The sequence below is a fragment of the Chelonoidis abingdonii genome, chromosome 10, assembly GCF_003597395.2.
Source record: "Chelonoidis abingdonii isolate Lonesome George chromosome 10, CheloAbing_2.0, whole genome shotgun sequence".
NCBI classification, from domain to species: domain Eukaryota; kingdom Metazoa; phylum Chordata; order Testudines; family Testudinidae; genus Chelonoidis; species Chelonoidis abingdonii.
The window spans coordinates 22771721-22795746 of NC_133778.1; the positions used below are offsets into that span (position 1 = coordinate 22771721).

The window sequence follows — 24026 nt, forward strand, 5'->3', positions numbered from 1 at the left end:
ATAAGTATTCTGTTTGTTTTGATCTTCAGAATTAACATGTCTGTTCAAAGATGACAAAAGAATAAATTAGTAAATGGATAAAGCAACTCTTAAACGGGCTTTTCTAGGATTCCACACACACGTTCTCTCTCTCACTCACACTCCCCACCCACTCCTCAGATTTATTAGAAATTTCACTACTAAAGAGTTTAACTTAGATAAATTAACTGCATTAAAATACTGACATTGTGAGGAATTTAATACTTCTAACACCCTGCAAGAAGGCATTCCTGTGTGAAATTTTAAATGCTTTAAAAAAATAGTTTAAAGTTATTGAAATATATGACAGCTCTGCCTTCTCTCACAGCCTGCCGCTCTCATCCCCAGTATCCTTCTCCTCTATTGCCTCGAGACATCGTTTTGATTTTGCATCCATGTTTCCACTTCCAGTTTTGCTCAGTCCACATGACAAGCAGGCCAGCTGGATCTGCTTCATATTCTCTATGGCTTCATTCTTGGCATTCTTCAACAGATCTCCTTGCCCCTAAGAGTATATAGAAATACACAGATTAAAAAAGGCATGAATAATATAGATCTTATATATATTATTATATATATATAAGAACTTAAAGTGGAGCTGCTGTTCTCAAGTCCTCGTTAAAATTATTTTTTATGATGGAACATGGTTCAAATTCATCCAGCTCTGTTTCAATTCCACAGTGGGGCCTACCATTAATTTCAGCATAGACAAAAGAGAGTGAAATCATCTGACAGCTTTTTAAATGCATCGTACCTTTAGCCAACATAAAAGGCAGCAAAAGCAGTCATAGCAGTGAGTTTGGTGGGCTGGGCCTGCAGATCCAATGTCTTATAAATGATTAATTTAAGAGACAAGGGGGGTGAGGTAATATCTACATTCTGTTCATAAAAGAGACAAGCTTTTGAGCTTACACAGAGCTCTTTCTTCAGGTCTGGCAACAGGATGGTCCCATAAAAGATATTACCCTCAGTGACCTTGTCTCCCTAATATCATAGGTCTAACATGGTTACAACACCACATACAACAATGAAAAATATTTATTGTCAGCAGAGGGATATTATAGTAATTTATGCTTTTTTCTAGCTAGTTCATTGTTCTGTGGACTATGTTCCAAACTGGCTAAAGTGGCAGTGTATTAAGATGAAGCCTTTGGGAGTGCAGAACCCAAGGGCCCCATCAAACCACAGCACCAGTTTGTTAAGTTGATCTCAAGGCAGCAGCATCAGTGGAAAGATCTTTCTCCATATTAAGGAAAAAATAAACTTGATTTAATAACAACGGGCTAGGAGTTCTTTCAAACAGATGAGGAGTCAATACATTATAGTGGGCCTGCCTGTTTATACCCAGGCCAGTGACAATCCTAACAGAATTAATAGAAGATTGTTTTCTTCAGATACGTCACCAAATCTACGTGCTGGAATAGTGACTCTACAAAACCACCCCCACACTGCTACTGCCACTCTTTGAAACATTAGGTATTAAATGAAAATATTTAATCATCCCAAATAGTATAGGTGGGGGAAATTGGGGGAAATTTTAGTACTAATGAAAGCCTTCTCACATAGCCCTGTTAACATTCCTTAGTCATGGCTGGCTATCCAGTCCTAAGCCTCTCGTTGACAGAGGTGTGTTTATGAGATGTGCAAACATTTCTATGCACCATGCTGAATCCATTCAACCCATTTCATCTGTGACCTTCCAGCAGACTAACATGGATTTGATGCATCTTTTATACCATCTCAAAATATTTCAAAGGTAAAGTCCCCTAAGTTATCTCAATCCAGTTTTTAAACACCAGAGAAAATGCCGATCTTCAAATATAATAAATTGTGCGTCTCATTCTTTGTCACAGACACAACAAAGAAGAATTAACATTTCTGAAGATTTCAAATAAAAATAAATGTGCGTACGTTACCTACACTACAACATAGAGAGGTTACTGAGAAATGAGAGTTAGAGAAGTTACCAAAATATAAAATGAGTTTACTCTTTGGTCTATACAAGATCATCTGACCATGTCAACTGTGATTTTAAATAAAAATATGACACATTATTAAGAAACAACAATCATGCTACCAGACTGACACCTTTTGACTGCATAGCAGACTTACAATTGTCTTCCTATGAATACTAAAAATAAAGTCATCTACCAGCAAGAACACCTGTGTGTCTATATTTTTTTAGTCATTGTTTGCTTGCTACAAATGCAGAATGTGGATACCCACAAAATTTGGAAAATACTTATCCCCCTCTGAGAATTTATAAATACATCATTACAACTAGACAGCTGTTTTTAATTCGAGAACAAGGAGAATTATGATATCAAAAAAGAGCACTTAACACAGTCAGAGTTACATTGGGTAGGGCACACAAACACTTATAATATCCTTACTTCCTTCCAACAGTTTTGTCTAAAAGGCATGGGGCTGTTCTATGGAAGTTCCATTGATATGCTAATGTTTAAAAGTTCTGAAATGAATATTGATATTTTAAATTGTATGAAGTGACAAGCACGACAGATTGGTGTGACAAAATAAATAAAAGCAGGAGATTCTGCTGGATATTAAAATGAAGGGTTGTCAAGAGCTTGAGTCGATCTTCTTAATGCCAACAGCAAACCAAGTACAGCTTTAGGGACATCATTGCATGCAGCTGTTTATATTTGGATCCAAAATTAAAAGATTTCCACTTGCTTTTCTTGTAAATCCATTTTACTAGTTACAATTTTTTAAAACGATTAAACAGAAGTTATGCCAGGACAAATCATATGTAATGGGCTGGAACCCAGGGCAAGGGCCCTGCATATCTTCAAAGGGTTAAGACCCCAGAGCCCCTTGTGGTATTCTAAAGGCACCAGATAGATATGGGTAAATAAAAGGCTGTCGTGAGAGTGATACATCATAATAATAGGAAGCACTACACAGCTAACGTTGCACTGCTTCTCCCATTCTCCAGCACTGAAACAGGCAGGATTTAGCCCACATTACTTTGCACACTGTATTGTTTTGACCCTAGTAAACAAAAGCAAGAAACAATGGTAGCTGGCAGGGTTCAGCACTGGTAAACAATGTTTGGGAAACAATGGCAGTTGGAGATGTCATCTTAGGCCAGTGAACGAGAGCCTGATTGCTTCATTTCCTGATGACGTGGACTTGTCCTGCTGTACAATGTAAGTTACTAAATAGATGCTAAGAATCAGATTTAATAAGAGTCGCTGTGTGCTATTCCTTATGAAGCACTGAACTATAAAGAGAGAGAAAGCTCAATCTGATTGTTATGGGAATATGCAGATAGATATACTTAGAAGACTGCAATTTGGTGAGCAGCAAAGGTTTAAAGAAATCAGTAAATAAAATCTGCACCACATACATTTCAGAAAAGTGTGATTATGCTTTTAGGATGAAGGTTGATCTTGTGGTTAAAGGCACTAGGATTGGGATTCACGAGGTCAGGGTTAAGTCCACGACACTGCCCCTGACATTCTGCATGAGTTGGGGGTAAGTCACTTCATGTGTTTGTGCCTCATTACCCCACCTGTGAAACTGAGTGCTGTGGGGCTAAAGTCATTGTTATTTACAGAGCACTAAGTTACCACAGTGACTAGACCCTTTCCTGGTAAGTACCTAGAGAGATGGACTAGTAGCATCATCTGAGATATGCCACTGGTACCAAGAAATCATTACATTAATAATTATACCAAGGTTGATATCATGAATGTAATTTGAAATCGTTTGTTTTGAATGGGATGAAACATCTAGGCTCTATAATCTTCCATGCCCCTACAATACAGCCCCATCTAATGCTGATACTTGGGCATTATCAGTAATCTGTTGTTACAGATTCAGCCACAATGGGGTCGGTCTGCCTGATGTCACAGCTATGTACTAAGACTACAATTCCTGATGTAACCGTTTTAAATATGTATCAGTGTTGCACCCTTACCATTTTTTACAATGTTTGTATTTGACTATTACAATCTGCCAATAAGGAAGACCTCAATTTTAAACAGAGCCAGGCAGTGCCTTGAAGGTTATGATTTGATTTGTATCTAATATAATTGTGTGTGTATGTGTATATACAAAAAGCTATAAAACTTTAGTCCAAAATTAATGTAATGATTTGATTTTTATCACCTTTAGGCTACATTTTTACACAACATATGCTCTGAGGCTACTTTTTGAGAAAAGGAGGGGATCCCAAGCTGCTAACTGTTTAACTCTAGGAAGAGTTTTGTTAAATTAAATAATTCCCATGCAGTAAGTTTTCACCCACCAAAGGCAATGGGAGTTTTGCCATTGATTTCAGTGGGTTCAGGACTTATTTCCATGAAAGACTCATAAGCTTGGGAATGCTGGCCCAGAGGTGGACCATCATCCTTCACTTTCCTGGCTATTGTGGGAAGCTCCGTCATCCATTTCAAGATAAAGGGAATTTTCATCCTGACTGGAGTTATCAGCCCAACAAGGTGGCTATGACCTGAACAGCCCAACCCACTTTTAAACAGTGTCCCTGGCTGTATCAGTCTCCTGCCCCCTTCCCATGTTATGTCCCTGAGGCCTGCGCTGGCATCTTTCCCATGAACTTGACTTCCTTTTCTTTCCAGGGCAAAAGGTGGGCATGGAAATCCTTCTCACGTCTCACTGTAAATCAGGCCTTCGTTCGAGTCTCCTCTGAAAAATCCACTCACGGTATCCTACTTGGTATTTAATTTATCTGTCTTGGAAGGATGGCAGGCTGAGTGAACCCTGTCAAGATTTGTATCTGTGGCCCCAGGAAGTCCAGCTATTTCACATTTGATGTTTTAATGCTAAAGGTGATAGTTCATTGGTCTATTGAATATTTAAATAATCAGGCCATTACAATTTATTATGGTTTATAAGTTTATCTTGGCGATGCTTCAAAATTTATTTTGGATCCAAGAGCTAAAATATATTACCATAAAATGTTGTTGAGATTCTGGGGAGAATCTAATTTTACTTTCCTTCTAGAAATAGAAATGTACCTACCAAAATATTGCATTCATGTGTGCACTGACTGATCTATGTCTGAGTTTCCTTGGATTTTTTTTTAAACAACTGGTTCATTTGAGCAAGCTGAGGAAGCAAAAATGATTTTGAATCATCTGTCACAAGAAAATTAATGACAAACTTATCCCTTGTGACAGTGCTGTCATAATTCTAAAGATACCATCAAAACATTTCTGTGAGCATGCTCTGTTTGAGAAGCCATCTGTTTGGTTTGAAAAACTGATTGTGACCATAATCCACTTATGAAAAATGTCAGCAAAATTGTGTCAACACCTTAAACTAAATCCTGGAAAGAATCTGGCGTAAATTTTAAAAATATAAATTGAACTAAAGTGACCTTTATAAATCAAAGTCATTGGCGTAAGCTCGGCGCATAGAACAATCCTCTTTACTCTCCCAAACAAAGGAATCATTCTGTCTCTCAGACAAAGGGAAATTGTATTTGTCCATTTTTGGCATCTATCTGTCTCCCTTCTGTTATTGATATCAGCAGCTTCTCTGAAAATAAGTATAATAAGTGGGAAAAGGTTAACTTCAACATTTGGTAGGATACTAAGTAAAGCTAAACGTGATTAATCAAACATTTTAGTAGGAAGGTTAATCAAGACTTGAATTTTTCTTCCAAGAATAAAAGTTACAGAATATTAAATGTAATGTTTCATATGCCTAACTACAACTAACTATGGAATTGTAACATGAATTAATACTACTGTACAAACAGTGCAGTATGGCAAACTAATAGCTTGAGCCTTTACTCTGATGGACGAATACTATTTAAAATGAAGAGAGATCATTTTACATAGCTTTAAATATTACTCAGTTTCAATGTCATTCTATAAAAGGCTTTAAGTAGTGTATTAGCCAGACGTGAAAAACACTAGCAATAATTAGAGATGGGCAAAATTGTGGATTTCAGTTTTATGAAGCCTTGGCCTTTTGTAAAGTCAAACTAAATCAAGTGAGGATCAGATACAAGGTCCATTATATCCAAACTCCAGAATTTGAAGGTGTGTTGGGAGGAAGACAATAAAATAAATGGTTTCAGTTTGGGTCCATTTCTAATAAACACTTCAATTCAGATCCTGTTAAACAAATTAACCTCTGACATTTATTTAATGGTGCCTTACCATCCTTTGAGCAGCCACTATTACTGATCATTCAGACTCAGGTCTTGGCTACACTGGAGAGTTGCAGCGCTGGTGGTGGGTTTAGAGCACTGGAACTTACTCACCGTCCACACTTGCAAGGCACATACAGCGCTGAATCTCCCTGGCTACAGCGCTGGCTGTACTCCTGCTCTGCCTGAGGTATAACGATTGCAGCGCTGGTGATGCAGTGTGGCCACCAAAAGCGCTGTAATTGGCCTCCAGAGGTATTCGGAGGTATCCCAGAATGCCTGTTCAGCCACTCCCAACAGCGCTGCAAATGCTGCAAATGTGGCCACACTGCAGTGCTGGTAGCTGTCAGTGTGGCCACACTGCAGCGCTTTCCCTACACAGCTGTACGAAGACAGCTGTAACTCCCAGCGCTGTACAGCTGCAAGTGTAGCCATACCCTCACAAACTGATTACAGGCAGTCTCCCCTCTCCCCTCCCAGTATTGTCAACAAAGAACGTTACTGTCAATATTCAAGTAATTCTCTGCAGTAACATAAGCAGACTGTAAAACAGTCTTTGCCAGGGACGGCTCTAGGGTTTTTGCCACCCCAAGCACGGCAGGCAGGCTGCCTTCGGCGGTTTGGCTGTGGAGGGTCCACTGAAGCTGCAGGACCAGCGGACCCTCCGCAGGCAAGCCGCTGAAAGCAGCCTGCCTGCAGCCCTCACAGCGCCGACAGAGCGCCCCCTGCGGCTTGCCGCCCCAAGCACACGCTTGGCATGCTGGGGCCTGGAGCCGTCCCTGGTCTTTGCAGCCCATATCTTAAACCTGTTAAAAAGTGCATTGAGATTTGAAAGCAAAGAGATCTTAAGGATGAATTTGTTTATTACCATTAAAATGGAAAATCTTCAACAGCTGCATATTGAGTTTGCAATCTCTATGCCTTCCAAAACGGACACTGTTACTAAGCAGGCTAAGTTGTTGGCTGCTAGGGCCATTTTGCGGTCTGTTTATTGTTAAAGCAGACATTCACTTATCTGCCGGTGAACACATTCTTTGACAACTTATTAGAGCTGCTTAATATAATCAATTTTTAAGGGCCTGAGTAAACAAACAGTAAGTGATTTGTTATTTCCTTTACAGCCCATCTCACAGCATGTTAATACCGTATCTTTGACTTTTGCACAATAAGGAGGAAACTGCCTGCATACTGCTGTTTAATCAGACAGTAAAATCACCATCACAGTACCCAAGACTGGTTGGCTGAAGAAGGTCCACTGTTAAAAACCTAAGAATGACAGACAAGCCATCAATAAAGTATTGTGTCAGATGTATTTATACTGACAGATGTACACAGAAAACGAGTAACAGTTAAAATAATGGTACAGCTAATTAATGGTGAGTGAGAGCTGAAAGCAAAAAGCCCTGTAGAAGCATCTGTGATATTTATAGATTCTGTGCAGACACTGAATTTACAGCAAGGGTTCCATTTTCAAAGTGTTGTGCTGGGGATTTAACTGTGTTTAATTATTAATGGGACAGGTGCATAGTTAAATCACCAAACACTGTTTTGAAAATGTACTCCTAAACAGCAAAGCCTTTTAACAGACTGGTTAGGCCACTATTTTTAATTGCTATCAAAAGCTGATATTATTCAACTGCTTTTTTCAAAGTCAATTGTGGGGAGGTATTTGTATGAATTTGATTTTAAAGAATTCCAGTTTTAAAACAGAGCACAATTTATTTAGAACTTCTGTAGAGCAGTCCTAGGTTTCTGCAGATATTATATTATTATTTTAAACTCTTTGTTAAGACATCTACTTCATTCTCTGTGATACAGATTGTGCTGTACTTGTTAAAACACAACAAAAAAATCTTTAGGCAGAAAGAACATATTTGTCTTACAAAGATGTGATGCCTAGAAAAAGGTTGTGCCTGGATTATTCCTAGGAAAAAGGGTTGCAGGATCATTCCCTGGCTGTTGATTTTATATTATGTAAGAGTAACTAGGTTCTTGCAAAAAATAAAAAGGCAAAGCTTATTTTTATGACTACTCTCATTACCATAGAATCTAACACATGGTATTGTATAGGCAGTACCTGAGATTTCTCATTAATATCAGAATGTAACAGTAGCACTTGTAATTTAGGTCTTACTCCTATACCATTGATTTCAATGAGAGTTTTGCCACTGACTAAAATGGGAGCAGGACTGGACCACCAGTCTGGCTTGTGTACAATTTTGCATGCCAAACTGAGCAGCACTAACTTGTTACATTAGGTTCAGTATGGAATTGAGCGCAATAGATCTGTAATTCAGTATCACAAAGAAAGCTCTTTCAAATATTTGCAAAAATAAGACTCAGCAATATTAATGACTGGAAGGAGTTTGATATTTTTTCCTGAATTACTGGGAAGTGAGATGCACATCTGCTTGTCTATTTCTTTCTTAACCTTTTAGAGTTTTATAAAATAAACAAACAGTAAGGATACTGAAGGGTACAGGGTTGATCAAACTGATTAAAACATTACCATGTGCATAGTTCCTTCACAGTTCCTCATTTCAGCATTGTGATAACGGAAAACCATGCATCATCTGGCCCATTTGTAGTTGTGTTTGAAAAAAAACTAATGTACAAGAGGGAGATCTGTTGGGTTTTTTTCTCTCCGACTGATCACAGCCATCAGAGATCTAGTGTCTGTATTTTACTGATTTTGTCAAGGGAAGTCATGTCTCCTCCCCCTCTCAACAACAAAATACAAATTCTGATGTTACAGATTTGATTTCCACCATTTGCAGCTGGAGGACTATCACTATTGTATTGTATGGCTGCTGTGATTAGAAGTGTTGTCCAACACTAATTCCTGGTATTGAATGGCATTATCAACGTGGTCAGTCTAATGTTGTGCAAATAATGATTTGCTCCTTGCTAATATTGCATCCAGGGCAGGAATAACTAAATACACTAAGCCAGGGGCTTTCAACCTTTTCCAGTTTGTGACACCCCATAGGAATAGCTCAGTGGTTTGAGCATTAGCTTGCTAAACCCAGCATTGTGAGTTTAATGTTCACGGGAGCCATTTAGGGACCCGGGCAAAAATCTGTCTGGGGATTGGTCCTGCTTTGAGAAGGGGGTTGGACTAGATGATCTCCTGAGGTCCCTTCCAACCCTGATATTCTATTCATACAGTAATGTGAGCTAATGGTATTCCCATGCATGGAAGGGCTGAGATAATTATGTAAATCGTATGATGTGTAGTATAATCTCACAGGAGAATGAACCTGTAAAGTTTATCATAGAGAAAATCTAACCAATGAAGGGCACTTACCACTGTATTAAGTGTTATATCTCTGTAACCAAAAGCAGGAAAGAAACTATACATGGAATATATGTTTTCCCTGAGGGTTTTGATTACTGTCAGCTTATAAAAGTATGGTCAGAACAAAGGTTTTTTGAGTTCAAGGTTATAACAAGGGGGCTGAATGGTATAGCAAGCAAGTAGCATGTTATTCCTGTGCATTTTTAAAATAAAACTATAGTTTTCAGTTCTGTCTTCATAAAAGATATACAAGAAAAGAATGGCAGATGAAAAGTATGATTGTAACATGGAAGAATTCACATATCACACCTGTACAGGGTATTTACATTAATAGAACAGAAAAGTATAGCTTGTTTTTAAAAACATAGTATGTATTAGCAAGTGGGGCTGCAAAGGTGGGTTTGGTGTTTTTTTAACATATAAAAATTGCTAATGAGTAAGTGTAGACTACAGAAGTGAAGTGGCATATTTGGAAAGTGAGTTAATAAGAAATTCACAGTTACACAAGATGATTATAGACACAAACTGGAATATTTGCATATATTTTAATTACATATGGAAATAAATAAAATCCGTCATCCCCCAAATCTCTCTTGATCTAGATTTCATAAGTTGACCGATTTCTTATAGGTACCTTGACAGGGATGAATCTGAAGGAAGCATAGCAAGAGATCTCTGATTTGATAAGATGCGGGCTTTTAGAATGATAACATCCAGAGATTAATTTCTCATCTCCTTACAACAGGCTACCAAGTTAAGGTTGGGGTTTTTTTAGGGCTATCAAATTATTTAAAAAATTAATCGTGATATTAATCACACTGTTGAACAATAATAGAATACCATTTATTTAAATATTTTTGGATGTTGTCTACATTTTCAAATATATTGATTTCATTTACAACACAGAATACAAAGTGTACAGTATTCACTTCATATTTATTTTTTATTACAAATATTTGCATTTAAAAACAAAAGAAATAGTATTTTTCAATTCACCTCATACAAGTACTGTAGTGCAATCTCTTTATCATAAAAGTTGAACTTACAAATGTAGAATTATGTACAAAAAACTAACTGCTTTCAAAAATAAAACGATGTAAAACTTTAGAGCCTACAGGTCCACTCAATCCTATTTCTTGTTCAGCCAATCACTGAGACAAACAAGTTTGTTTACATTTGCAGGAGATAATGCTGCCTGCTTCTTGTTTACAATGTCACCTGAAAGTGAGAACAGGTGTTTGCATGGCACTTTTGTAGCCAGCATCATAAGATATTCACATGCCAGATGCATTAAAGATTTAACGTCCCTTGATGCTTCAACTGCCATTCCAGAGGACATGCCTGTCCATGGTGATGATGGGTTCTGCTTGATAACAATCCAAAGCAGTGTGGATCGAGGCATGTTCATTTTCATCACCATGAGTTAGATGCCACCAGCAGAAGGTTGATTTTCTTTTTTGGTGGTTTGGGTTCTGTAGTTTCTGCATCAGAGTGTTGCTCTTTTAAGACTTCTGCAAGCATGCTGCACACCTCGTCCCTCTCAGACTTTGGAAGGCACTTCAGGTTGTTAAACCTTGGGTCAAGTGCTGTAGCTATTTTAGAAATCTCACATTGATACCTCTTTGCGTTTTGCCAAATCTGCCACAAAAAAGTGTTCTTAAAACAAACATGGGCTAAGTCATCATTCAAGACTGCTATCACATGAAATATAAGGCAGAATGCAGGTAAAACAGAGCAGGAGACATGCAATTCTCCCTCAAGAAGTTCAGTCACAAATGTAATTAACACATTATTTTTTAAACAAGCGTCATCAATATGGAAGCAAGTCCTCTGGAATGGCGGCCAAAGCATGACAGGATATACGAATGTTTAGCATATCTGGCACGTAAATACCTTGCAATGCCGGCTACAAATGTCCTATGTGAATGCCTGTTCTCACTTTCTGGTGACATTGTAAACAAGAAGCAGGCAGCTTTATCTCCCATAAACGTAAAAAAACTTGTTCTTCTTAGTGATTGGCTGAACAAGAAGTAGGAATGTGTGGTCTTGTAGGTTCTAAAGTTTTACATTATTTTGTTTTTGAGTGCAGCTATGTAACAAAAAAATCTATATTTGTAAACTGCACTTTCACGACAGAGAGATTGCACTACAGAATTTGTGCAAGGTGAATTGAAAAATACTATTTCTTTTATCATTTTTACAGTGCAAATATTTTTAATAAAATAATATTATCAAGTGAGCAGTGTACACTTTGTATTCTGGGTTGTAAAAAATCAATATATCTGAAAATGTAGAAAAACATCAAAAATATTTAATAAATTTCAATGGGTATTCTATTGTTTAATCGTGATTGAAACTGAGATTAATTGGGATTAATTTTTTTAATTGAGATTAAATTTTTTGAGTTAATCACGTAAGATAACTGTGATTAATCAACAGCCGTAGGAGTCTTTTGTTTTCCTTTTTCACCTTTTCTCATTTGTTTGCAGGCACGCCACCTAGGAGTGGCGTCTTAAGGTACCTGAGAACAACAGTCTTGGGGGACTCCTTTCATTCCCCAGTCAAAAAGAGATGGTGGCTGCATAAACATTTGTGTTCATGCTGGTTTTCTGTTGTAGTTTTTTGTTAATTGCTTTGTTGTTATTGTTTTTAAATAAAGACACTTGGTTCCGTAATTCATTATTTGCCTCCCCTAACACTAAGAGTGTTTATGTTCAAGCATAGTTGGACAGAGGAGGAGTTGAGAAAAAGAAGCCAAACTGATTGTCATTTCCCAGGAGAAAACAAAACACAGAACTGTAGATACCTGATTTAAACCTCTTTAATTAATGCAAAGTGTTTTCCTGAATGACTAAAAGGTAAAAAGGTAAAAATAAATGACAAATCTCATGCTGTAGTAGTGCACCATTGATTTTAAAGTAGAACTCTACAGAAATCGGTGGGGAGTTCTTATAAATCAATGGCACTACACGGCTCCTAAGCTCACTCTCTCTCACGCAGCTTTTTTTTTTGGTACAAGCAGCGTTGGCTTTTAAAAAAAAAAATCTCGTTTCTCTTTCATCTGGGTGTTTAAATTAAACTACCTCATCAGACCATCAGACTGTCAAGAGCAATGAACTTGAACATCTACCATCTGTAAGTGCTAGAGCAAGAACTTTCTGAAACAACAGCATTAATTTGATGTTTTCAATATGCTGTGGGAGGAGGGGGGAAGTGTTTGAGAGAGAGAGAGAGAGAGAGAGATAGGCATTAGGCCTACAGTAGTGGGCAGTTTGCAAACACAAAGGTATTTTTGGGCTATCTCTGTTAGCCCTTCCAAGCTGGAAGTCTGGCTGTCCTGTGGTGAAAAGTTTGAAATAGAGAAGGTGTGGCTGGAAACCATCAGTGCCCCAACTGATACCAAAGAAACCTCAGATCACTGCAGAAACGGAGGGACTGTTTATTATTAATACACTGCTGTGCAGTATAACTTAAAACTATGTGGCTGGAGGTGTGTTCAGCCCATATGAAGTCATGAGGACTGATTCTCTCACCTACCCCAGTGGAAATCAGGAATAACTCCATTCAAGTTAATGGGGTTATAACAAGGTAAAACCATAGTAAGTGAGAGGAAAATCAGGCAGAAGGGGTATAATTTTCAATATACTTGCACTCTGCCTCTTTGAGCAAAAGTCCTGAGGCAGGAGAAGACGAATATACACTTGATAGTATTGTAGGTAAAAAAAAATCCTGAAAAAAATAGGTGACTTAGGAGTCTTTAAAGGTCCCTAGACTGAACTCTTTGGTTCTTTGTTTATAACAAGTCAGACTGCACACCACATTGTTACCTTAATCAGCTCAGGACTCTAACTCACATGTGTGTGTTATTTGGGCAGTATTTTGCTCCCACTAAAGTCAATGACTAAATTCCTATTGATTTAATGGCAACAGGATCAGATTCTTAATGATGATGTATTATTCAGATCTACGACCTGATTCTACACCAGTTGAGGTCAATTGGAATTTTGCCACACTGCAACAGATGCCTATTTAGTCTCCATAATATGCCTGGATACATCCCTAATATGGGATGGGAACACTCGCTAGGGAAAACACATAGTGGAGTTTATAACCGGTAAGCGGATCAGTCTAACTTTAATTGCACAAAATTATGGATGTTCTTACTGAATGTTAGCTGTATGGAATAGACTATGCAAAGTTACAGTCATGCAAATAAAGACTTAATTCCAACTTAGAGCAATGGTTAAAATATATATGTGTAGCTGTGCTTACACTTTAGTATTAAGTGAAAAACCTTATTATTTCAGCCAGAGTAATGGAGCATACTCATACAGTGCTTGTTCACAGGTACAGTTCCCTATACTCTGACTAGGTCGGGGTGTCTGGTTTGCATAATTACTGCAGAGTTATTGCAGAATAACCATACAGTCTGCAAATCCTTGTACTCTGATTGGCTGACAGCCATCACCAACTAATTAGAGTGCAAAAGTTTGCAGAACTACTATTTACACTGCAAAGAGTTTTCAAATCTCCCTACTTTGGCACTATAATCCCTCTGATTTAACTGCTCCCCTGCTCAATTTTCAAACTGTTTCTAGCAAGAAAAGTGTGACCTCAGCTTCGTATTCCCTTCAGCTGAAACAGAAAACTCCAAAATTTACATGAAGGAGAAGGGGAAAAGAAAGTAAAGCCGTCAAACTGCTGGAAGGGCAACTGTTTTTAAAAGACGTTTGAATAAATGCCTTTGCATCATTTCCTTCCCTCAGGTCAAATCCTGTTCTCACTGACTTCAATGAGAGTTTTGCCAATGACCTCAATGGGAACAGAATTGAGCACTTTTCTCTGATCACTGTCCTTCCCCAGAGGTCAGATTATAAATAGAAGAGGCTTGTTGACCATTAGGGAGGGAGAAACTGAAAGGAAACAGTGAGGTAAGAAGAAAAATGAGGAGGGTCGGAAGTAGGCATGACAGAAGATGAGAATTCACAATGAAAACTGAAAATATGGGACAAAGTAACTAACTGAATATAAAACAAAAATAAACGCTACCCAAGGAGTTCATTTATTGATTGCATTACTCGTTTCCTATTGATTTCAATAAAACCTTAATATAAACTCAGTCAAATTTCCAAACTGTCACAACAGAGTACCATGAAAAAATGGGGGCTTTGCAGCAGAATTCAGTTCAATCTTCCCTCAGAATATACAGGGCTTTGGTAATAACCCTTAACAATATTTGTGGGCATGGGAGAGCTTATGTTCTTTCCACCTCTCATTAAAAGTCCAAATCCAGGGCTGACATAAGTGAACTCCTGAGCTCAATGGTGTCGTACCAGGTCTGAATTTTGATCAATGTCTTTAATAAGGAATGGAATTATGTGACCTAGTATGGACTAAAAGTATACAATGTCATGCATGTGAAACACTTTTCTTTAGACAAACAAATGGCAGATTTAAAAGGATCTTCCCCTGCCCCCTCCTCCTCCCTCTCTTCCCCCATTTAGACATTTCTGTAACAAGAAAGAAAATAGGAAGACTTCGTTATCTACTTCTTTTTGAGGTTAGTGTTGTCCTTCTGGATTTGTACCACTTTAACTAAGGTATGAATTGGATCTCTGACTATAAATACTTCAAAGTCCTCAAAAAGGAAACTGCAGCTGTCTGTGGGAGTGCACGTATTTTTCTGATTCTGTAAGGAGTTTGTGTCTTTCTCCTTTGCTAGTACAATACAGTATCATGCACAACACCATATCACATGTTCAAAATATAGTACACAAGACAATGTAAAGTGAGAACATTCAGGGCAGTTAAACACAGTTTTCCTCTGTTCTGTTAATTTGGAGCGAATCACATCAGTTCTGCCTGTCAAAGTGGGACTTCTACCCACTTTGGGTATATATAATTGAAAATTCAAGAAGAGAACAGACTACTGAACAGCCTTGTTTCATCCATTTTTATGATCCTCACTGCTTGTGCCTTTTAGTTCTGCTCTCACTTGACTCTTTCCCACACAGCATATCTGACGTAAGCAATATCACTTTTTTTTTTGTGGTCTAAAAATAAATGGATGCTCCCAGGTCAATAGACAGTGTATATTTGTATAGACTTCTTTTCTGTCAAAATACTCATCCTGAAAAATGACCCATTAGGAAAAGACAGAGCCCGGAGCTCATGTATATTCACTTTCATGTACCTTATTTCACTTGACCTAGTTTAAGGAAAACAGTAGTTGTCAAGGATACAAGTGGAGTTTCCTGCCACTGCTTAATTGTTTTTACGGTAAAGCATACTTCAAACAGAGAACTGAAATCTTTTGATCCAGTTAGCTACTTTGACAACTCCTGTACAAATTTTCCTGAACACCTCCCATCTTTAGGGCTTAAGGAGCTGCCAATGTAATGGGTGGCTCAGGGACAGCAAATGTAAAATAAAACCTTGCTTGTTGCAGAACTTTCAGAGCTTTTTTAAAGCGATATGTGGATCTCTCTTTCACATAGCAAACTAGTTCTCTTCCTAAATCTTACCTGGGGAATCCATGATGCTGCCAGTCACATATGGCATGAGCAAGCTTTTAGTATAGAGGTACAATGGTTGGTCACTCATTACTATTTTAAATATATAAATATTACCAATCAGTTAAACATCACTTTTTCATCCACAGATCTCAAAACACTTTACAAATGTTGGTGAGCACTGTTACCCCACTTTACAGACAGGAGCCAGGAGAGGTAAAGTGAAATGGCCAAGGTCCAAGCAAATCACTGACTCTTGGATGTAAACTCAGGTATCCTAATACTTATGCTCAGAGTAGTATAGAAATAAGCTATGAAACGGGTGCGCATTGTGAGGCATTAGGCCTTTTCTCTATTTCTTGACATCTCCTTTGTAGCCTAGAAGTTTGTCTGTTCTTTCATAGCAGTTATACCAACCATCTCTATAAAACTGGAGATAATTTTTTGCAACTTTTGCCATTTTGTGTATTGTCCTGCTCTTCAGTTTTTCACTCTGACAAAATTCAGTGAAACAGATTTCCCCCCCACCCTCCAATAGGAAACTGTCAAAAATTCAGTTTTTCTCGGATTCAGCCCCTTTTTGAGTGAAAAGTTCAGAATTCATCAATCCATGTTCATGCTGAAATGTGAAAAAACACCCTCAAATTCTGCTGGAAATGTCTCTATTCAACTCCCTACTGATAGTGATTTGGCATGCACTGATTTCCAGAAACAGACAGAGAGAGAGAGAGGTGTCTTTGGTTAAAGCAGTGGGCTGGGACTCAGGAGATCTGGATTTAATTCCCAGCTCTACCACAGACTTCCTGTGTGACCTTGGCCAAGTCACTTACATTTCTATTAATGTCAGTGAGTTTTGGCCCTTTGTGCCTTAGCTGGAGATGATAAAATGGGGACGATAATACCCCTGCTCTTGTCTGTCTTCAAGACAGGAACTGTCTATTATGATGTGTTTGTATAACACCTAGTCTCCCTGGGAACCTGTAGGTGATTCTGGAATACGAATAATAAGTACAAAATTAAAAAAAGGATTCTTAGTGTCAGTGAAATAGAACTGTAATACTTTCAGAAAATACAAACTAAACAGACAACTACCTGGATAGCTTGTCATGAATTTTAGGCACTAACCTCTACATTTCAATGTGGAACCACTTAGATAAATGGACGATGAGCATGTTATAAATCCCAGGTTGGTTAGATACTAGTCACATTAGTCCTATTCATTTTTAACTGCAGCTGCATGTGATGCTGTGGAAACAGGGTTGGAGTTTACTAGAGACTCTCATGCAATGAGATATCGAACACTATTTATTTTAGGCAACCAGCAGGGTTTTTTCAGCACTACATCTCTGAGGTGAGAAACTTGTGAGCTTTCCATTTAGCTAACTTCTGTTTCTGTCATTTTGTTGATCTGCAGGGCTTGTTCCTTCATGGAACTGAATCCAATTAGTGAACACTTGTTTTCTACCCTCAGGGAGCACTTGATTTTGTAGGCATTGACAGAGTACTTGCATAACAAAGAAGGGGTACTTAGCCTTACATAATTTATAAGAGCTGTTCAACTGTACATTAAACTGTACAGGTAGGTTGCGGAATCTCCATCATAGGAGGTTTTTAAGAGCAGGTTAGACAAACACCTGTCAGGGATGCTCTAGATAATACTTAGTCCTGCCATGAGTGCAGGGGACTAGATGACCCCTCAAGGTCCCTTCCAGTCTTATGATTATGTGCTGACAATGGGAGGAGTGGTTGTAATCAGCAGAAAATGTGCAATAAAGATAATTTTTAAGAGAACAAACTTTCTGATAGGCAGCAGAGCTTCCATTCAGACACCACTGAAGACCTCAGCCAACAGTTTCAGACTGGTAACAGCTTAATATGAAGTTTCTGGAACCAATTAGATTTTACAAGAGAGAGTTTTTGTAAGTTAAATAAATGCACAGGATACCGATGTGTAACTAACACCCCAGTGAAGTCCGTGGGAGTACTGTAGTACACCAAGACCTCTTGAATGTTTCAGCAGCATGAACCAAAAAGGAGAGGGCAGTTCAACAGTGTGGTGAAAGGTGCTTCATTTGGATACCTGAACCTGGGGTTGCACCGAGCACATGAATCATTTCCAAGAGGAAAGCGTCTGATCAGGGCATTGCTGTACTCCAGCAATCCCCTGCAAGCATAATTTAAAACATATGCTTGTATGGTAATGTCATTTGGGGTGTGATTATTATATGATGTTTTATACTGGCAAAAGCCCTAGTGTAGACAATGTAAAACAAAGAAAATCTCACTCCCTCACTCCCATAAAAGTGTTTTTTTGCTGGTATAAACTGTGCCTACACCAGGAAGGTTTGCCAGTATAACATACTATACTGTACCTGTATACCTTAGAGAACCCCAAAGGTGGCCCTATCTTGTGCTGGGAGGTGAACTGGAATTGGCTAGCCCCAGATTCAGAGAAGCCACCTTTGCTCCCACCTGAATCTCACACATCAGACACCACTCAGTCATACCCAAAACTGGAGGACCTAGAATATTAATTCTACACTGTTAAGCTCTTTAGCTATTTAACAACTGTTGTATAAAAGGACAACAGGAATTTTATAACCAATAATCAATTCCTGAATAGATAAACTATAAAGATAATGCTGCATGATAAGTCTGTCCTAGAGAAACGAAAAGGATCTTTGCCTTGCTGGAGGGCAAGAACTATCATTCTATTTTTATGTAGTTTAAACATGAAAAAAAAACTAATTACAACAATCTAAACCCACATTTTCATGGCACACTTTGGGATAAATCCGGCTCTTTATGGACACAATGGCTCTCTTGCAACAGAGGCTGGTAGAGGTCTGTTGAGTATCAGAAGCACACCCACACTTCATGCTAATGGAGCCTGGCTTCATGGGATCTCCCTGTGTGCTGGACAGCAGCCTTTTGGGGCTGATGCATATCTATCAGCCATTCTCACCCACATGGCAGAGAAAGTGCAAACAGCATCAAGGATCTTCCAGATCTTAGGCTAGAGTAGGGGCTGTGGTACAATGCTTCTGCCAATCCACAGACTCGGAGGGAAGTCAAAGCTGATGATTCCTTCCTCTCAAAAACAATGTAAAACATTGCTTAGGCTATGCATTAGGGCCAGGATTTTAGCTCAGTTAGGTTTGAGGTGAAATCTTGAAGAATCCATACAGGAGGTTGCTCTTTTCCCTTTTCTATATATCAATACATCTATTGACAGATAAAAGCAAAATTTTGCTGAATCTTATACTGTCCATACAACCCTTTAAACTCATCTGGATGTCAAAGTAGCTGCCAAATCGGTACAAATAAAATTCCCGACTCCCACACGTCCAAGTTTCCTTTAATTAACACACTGCAGGTGCACAAGAGTCTTTGATGTCAATGTCCCAGATGAAATGTCACTATTTTAAGAGAGAGAGAGCTGTGACAGAAGCAGCTGACGTTCTTCTGACACATACAGTTAGTATATTCACAACCTCTTCCATAATAAAGATAGAAAAATGATAATGACCTAGTTTTTATACTCAGGAAATTCTCTTCTATAAGGGAACCATCTATAAATTATTCCATTCTCTCATTTTCTCTTCCTACCCCTATCAATTTTCAAGGGCAGTTCTGCTCTGACAAAAATGCACCTTTTTACTCAATAGCTCTGCTTCCTCTAGTACTGAGAACATTTCTGCTGACTTTTCAGATAAACTCTTAGTACTTTTTAGGCCTGGTCTACACTGGGGGGTCGCGGGGGGGATCTATCTAAGTTACGCAACTTCAGCTACGTGAATAACGTAGATGAAGTCGACGTACTTAGATCTACTTACCATGGTGTCTTCACTGCAGTAAGTCGACGGCTGACACTCCCCCGTCGACTCCGCCTACACTTCTCGCTCCGGTGGTGTACAGAAGTCGACAGGAGAGTGCTCAGTGGTCAATTTATCATGTCTAGACTAGCTGCAATAAATCAACCCCCACTGGATTGATCGGGTAATATAGACAAGCCCATAGACATGTTATTGCTGCAGAGTCAACACAGCACTGGAGAATGAGCTGGGTTCATCAGCACCCATTGTCACCCTGGAAAAGACTGTGCAACAAATATAGGACTACCTGGAACAGAGCCAGCAGCAAGACCACCCCTGAGTCCTAGCCTGCTGCCTTAACCACAAAGCCTCTCTCTCTCTCTGTAGCTACAACTTAGAACTGAGGGATTGTCTATTGGGCATATAGAGGAAATATCATGGAGAAGCAGCAAGGAAATCAGGGGAGCAACATGGAATGATGGATTGTGGGTGGTGAATATAATACACAGAAGAGGGAAACAGGAGGGCACACTTTGGGTGTCTGTTTGAGGAAAAAAGAGAAGGTATGTTACAGGGTTCCAGTACCCTGAGCTCTGCTATGGGAATCCGGCAAAAAATTACAGAGTAGCTGTTGCAGACTCATGTCAGCAGGGAGATCTTATTAGCTTCAACCAGGATATAAAAAGGTTTGGAGAATCTCTTCCTGGCATGGCTATTTTGTAAGAATATCCATTTGTTTATTTTGTTTTAAACCAGCCAATGTCTTCAGTGCTGCACCACCCATCAAAGACTGATCCTAAACTCACTATTTGCCTAGGCAGCTGCTGGGGGGGAGCACAAGGTGGATTATACTGGCTGTACATTTCCAAGGGGTAAAGTTTATGTATTGTTGTTTTGGTCTTTTATTATCCTAATCCCCTTTTTCTTTGTCCCCTCTCCTGAGTTCCTCATGCCTAATAAAGCCCCCGTTACTGTTTCATTATCCTAGGAATTGTGACAGATATTTTATTTCTATGTGCTCTGACACTCCGCTGTATGTAATACATGTTAAATATTTTCCCAAGGGACAAGCCCTTTCTGGTCTCTGCACTAGGACAGTTTTCCTTGGGTGGAGGCACCAGGAGCCATGATAGGTCAATGCAGAACTCATAACCCTGAGAAGAAAAGGGAGAAGACTGCAGCCATGCCCAGGGCTGGGGTTACAAAACTTGGGGGGATTTTTAGATAGGCAAACTGTAATTAACCAGTAGGAATTTAGCCAGGGCACCTGAGCTACTCTCGTAAAGCATTCCATTGGGGTTTTACTGGTCATGGGTTCTCAGAAGTTCAGTTATTCTTTTCATCCAAAACCAGAGCATCTCAGACAATCCTGCAGCATCATGCTGAGACAGTGGTTCACTACAAACTCACAGTTCTGCCCACTGAATCTTACATCACTTTGTGCAGCACCCTGTTTTTTCTTGGGGTTCTTCCATCCAAATATGCACCAGAATGGCCAAAACAGGAGCTGCTGTCCCATAATGACCACTAGCATTTAATGAATATTTTGATGTTAACTTTTAAAATGGATAGAATAGTTTTGCCAATGATTTGTTAACTCCTATGTGTTTTCCTGGTTTTTAAAGCTATACAATTAGACTTCTGTTGAAGCAGGCTGGTGCTGTTTAAAAATCTCGACAGCTCATTTGTGATCTGATACTAAAATTGGTCTCTACTTACAACAGATCAACACCACAATAATCTGACCTGCTCAACACCTCAATTCTAAAGATGGTCTCATGGGAAGAGGTTTTTTGCAAAGTAGTTTTATACTGAATGTAGCAGTCTAGTTAATTTTACCAGGTACTTGTGAAACAGAAAATACCATAGCAGTATATCTGTTCCCCATTTCTCAATCTATTCATGACTGTTATCATATATGCTACATTACTACATACCTGGCCAATATATATTGTAATATCAGATCTATAGTCTTTTGTAATGTGGCTTAGCACCCAAAACGAAAGGCACATCATTAGACTTCTAAACAGCTCTGGCTTAGCTCAGTCAAAGAAAGCCAGACTTAGAGAAGGTTTTTCACTTCACTGAATGGCATTTCACAATATGCCACCCTCTGTTTATTGGCTTCTAGTTCTCAAACGTCTCCCTTTTTAGTCCCACAATTACCAACGTTCCACACACATTTGGTGGCCCTTCACATAGGTTTTTGAAAATTATTTACATAAAAAACCAGAATCATGGAACTGAGGCTAAAAAAATTGTCATTTACACTAAAGGAAGAAATCTGTCACAGGGTGAAACTGGCCCTTTAAAAGGCCAGAGCACCTGTCCTTATCAGTACACTCCCATTTCGGCAACTGAGGGCACCTTAAAAGAGGACACTGGCGCCCTAAGAGAAGAGAGAATCAGTGAGCCAGGGTTGCCTGGGATGTAAAGAGAAGTGGAAGATGAGAGCTGCTGGAGACTGTATGTAGTTCCTAGGAGAGGGCTGAAAGCAGGAAAGCAACTGAGGAACTTACCAGCTGACATCTCCAGGGCGAGAGTTGGACCCAGAGGAACCATGAGAGGGCTGGGGGCAGCAAGAGCCGCTCCCCTGGCAAGGATGCTCCCAGCAGAGAAGCTGAGGGTGGAGGGATCTAATGGGAAAGAGCAAAGTTGCACTCCAGCTGGAAGGCCTGGGATAGCTGTCCAGGGCCTGAGGGACAGAAGAGGACTGACAGAGTCCAGGAATGGCCGAAGGTGCCAGTGTGGGGTGTGTGGGCACTGAGGGACAAGCTGTCAGGAAATCTTAATGACTATCTGCACTGGGGGTTATAAATGGATTTATTTGGGGACTTTTGTTAGGAAGCATTTGGACCAGGTTTTAATAACAAATCAGCCTTAGGACAGGGTGTTATTGAGAGAGGAGAATTTGCATTAAGTCCTTGGGTTAAATCAGGGGAAAACTCAGGCAGAGTGCTGCAGGGCATCCCCTGGCCAGCAGGGGGAGCCCAGGAGGTGGTTGCCCTGTTACAGAGTCCCACAGTATTTAAATTTTCTGCATACATTTCTGTCGCTCACTCATTTGGGGTCTCATAGACTCATAGACTCTAGAACTGGAAGGGACCTCGAGAGGTCATCAAGTCCAGTCCCCTGCCCTCATGGCATGACCAAATACTGTCTAGACCATCCCTGATAGACATTTATCTAACCTACTCTTAAATATCTCCAGAGATGGAGATTCCACAACCTCCCGAGGCAATTTATTCCAGTGTTTAACTACCCTGACACTGAGGAACTTTTTCCTAATGTCCAACCTAAATCTCCCTTGCTGCAGTTTAAGCCCATTGCTTCTTGTTCTATCACTTAGAGGTGAAGAGTGAACAAGTTTCTCCCTCCTCCTCATGCACCCTTTAGATACTTGAAAATCGCTATCATTCCCTCTCAGTCTTCGCTTTTCCAAACTAAACAACACAATTCTTTTCAGCCTTCCTTATAGGTCATGTTCTCAAGAACACTTTATTCATTGGCTGCTTTCTCGTGGACCCTCTCATTTCTCACATTTTTAGCGAGACGCAGTACAGGGGGGCCCAGAACTGGGACACAATACTCCAGTTGAGGCCTAACCAATGCAGAGTAGAGCGGAAGAATGACTTCTCATGTCTTGTCTACAACACACCTGTTAATGCATCCCAGAATCATGTTTCCTTTTTTTGCAACAGTGCAAGGGTCTTCTTGTCCTGCATTTGGGTCCAGACAGGTTGAGTTATGCACCCTCCCTCCACCATGCCCCAAACTCAAGGTGATTTGGTGTCTGAAGTGATACTTATGGTTAGAGCCATACCAAAGTCATAGCCGTGAAAAAAGTTTCATGGACCGTGAAATCAGATCTCCCCCATGAAATCTAGCTCTGACTATGTACTGGGCTCCAGCTGCTAGTCCCAGAAGAGCTGGGAAAGAACAGGCCTTCCTCTTTCATTGCATGGCTACTCTCTAGGGTAGATCAGACCCACCTCTGAGTACTTTCCCTGGCTGCAGAAAGCTCCGTGACTGCGCTGCCTTCAGAGCTCAGGCTCAGGCTTCAGCCCTGAATGGTGGGGATCAGGCTCTGACTTCAGCCCCACTGCAGGTTCAGGGTAAGGCTTCAGCTTTCTGCCCTGGGCCCCAGCCAGTCTAACATTGGCCTTATTTGGTGGACCCCCTGAAACTGTTCACAGATCCCCAATAGGCTGCGGACCCCCAGCTGAGAACCAGTGACA

The 24026-nt window shown here is 39.6% G+C and overlaps 1 protein-coding gene across 1 annotated transcript in view; it reads right to left on the minus strand.

Annotated features, from left to right (window-relative positions):
• Positions 1-264: 264 nt before the first annotated feature.
• PLCL1 (phospholipase C like 1 (inactive)) overlaps positions 265-24026 on the minus strand; it is a 346699-nt gene continuing 322937 nt past the window's right edge. The window contains exon 6 of the mRNA XM_075070037.1: positions 265-523. Within this exon, the coding sequence (XP_074926138.1) occupies positions 341-523 (183 nt within the window). The 3' untranslated portion in view covers positions 265-340. The remainder of the gene's footprint in view (positions 524-24026) is intronic.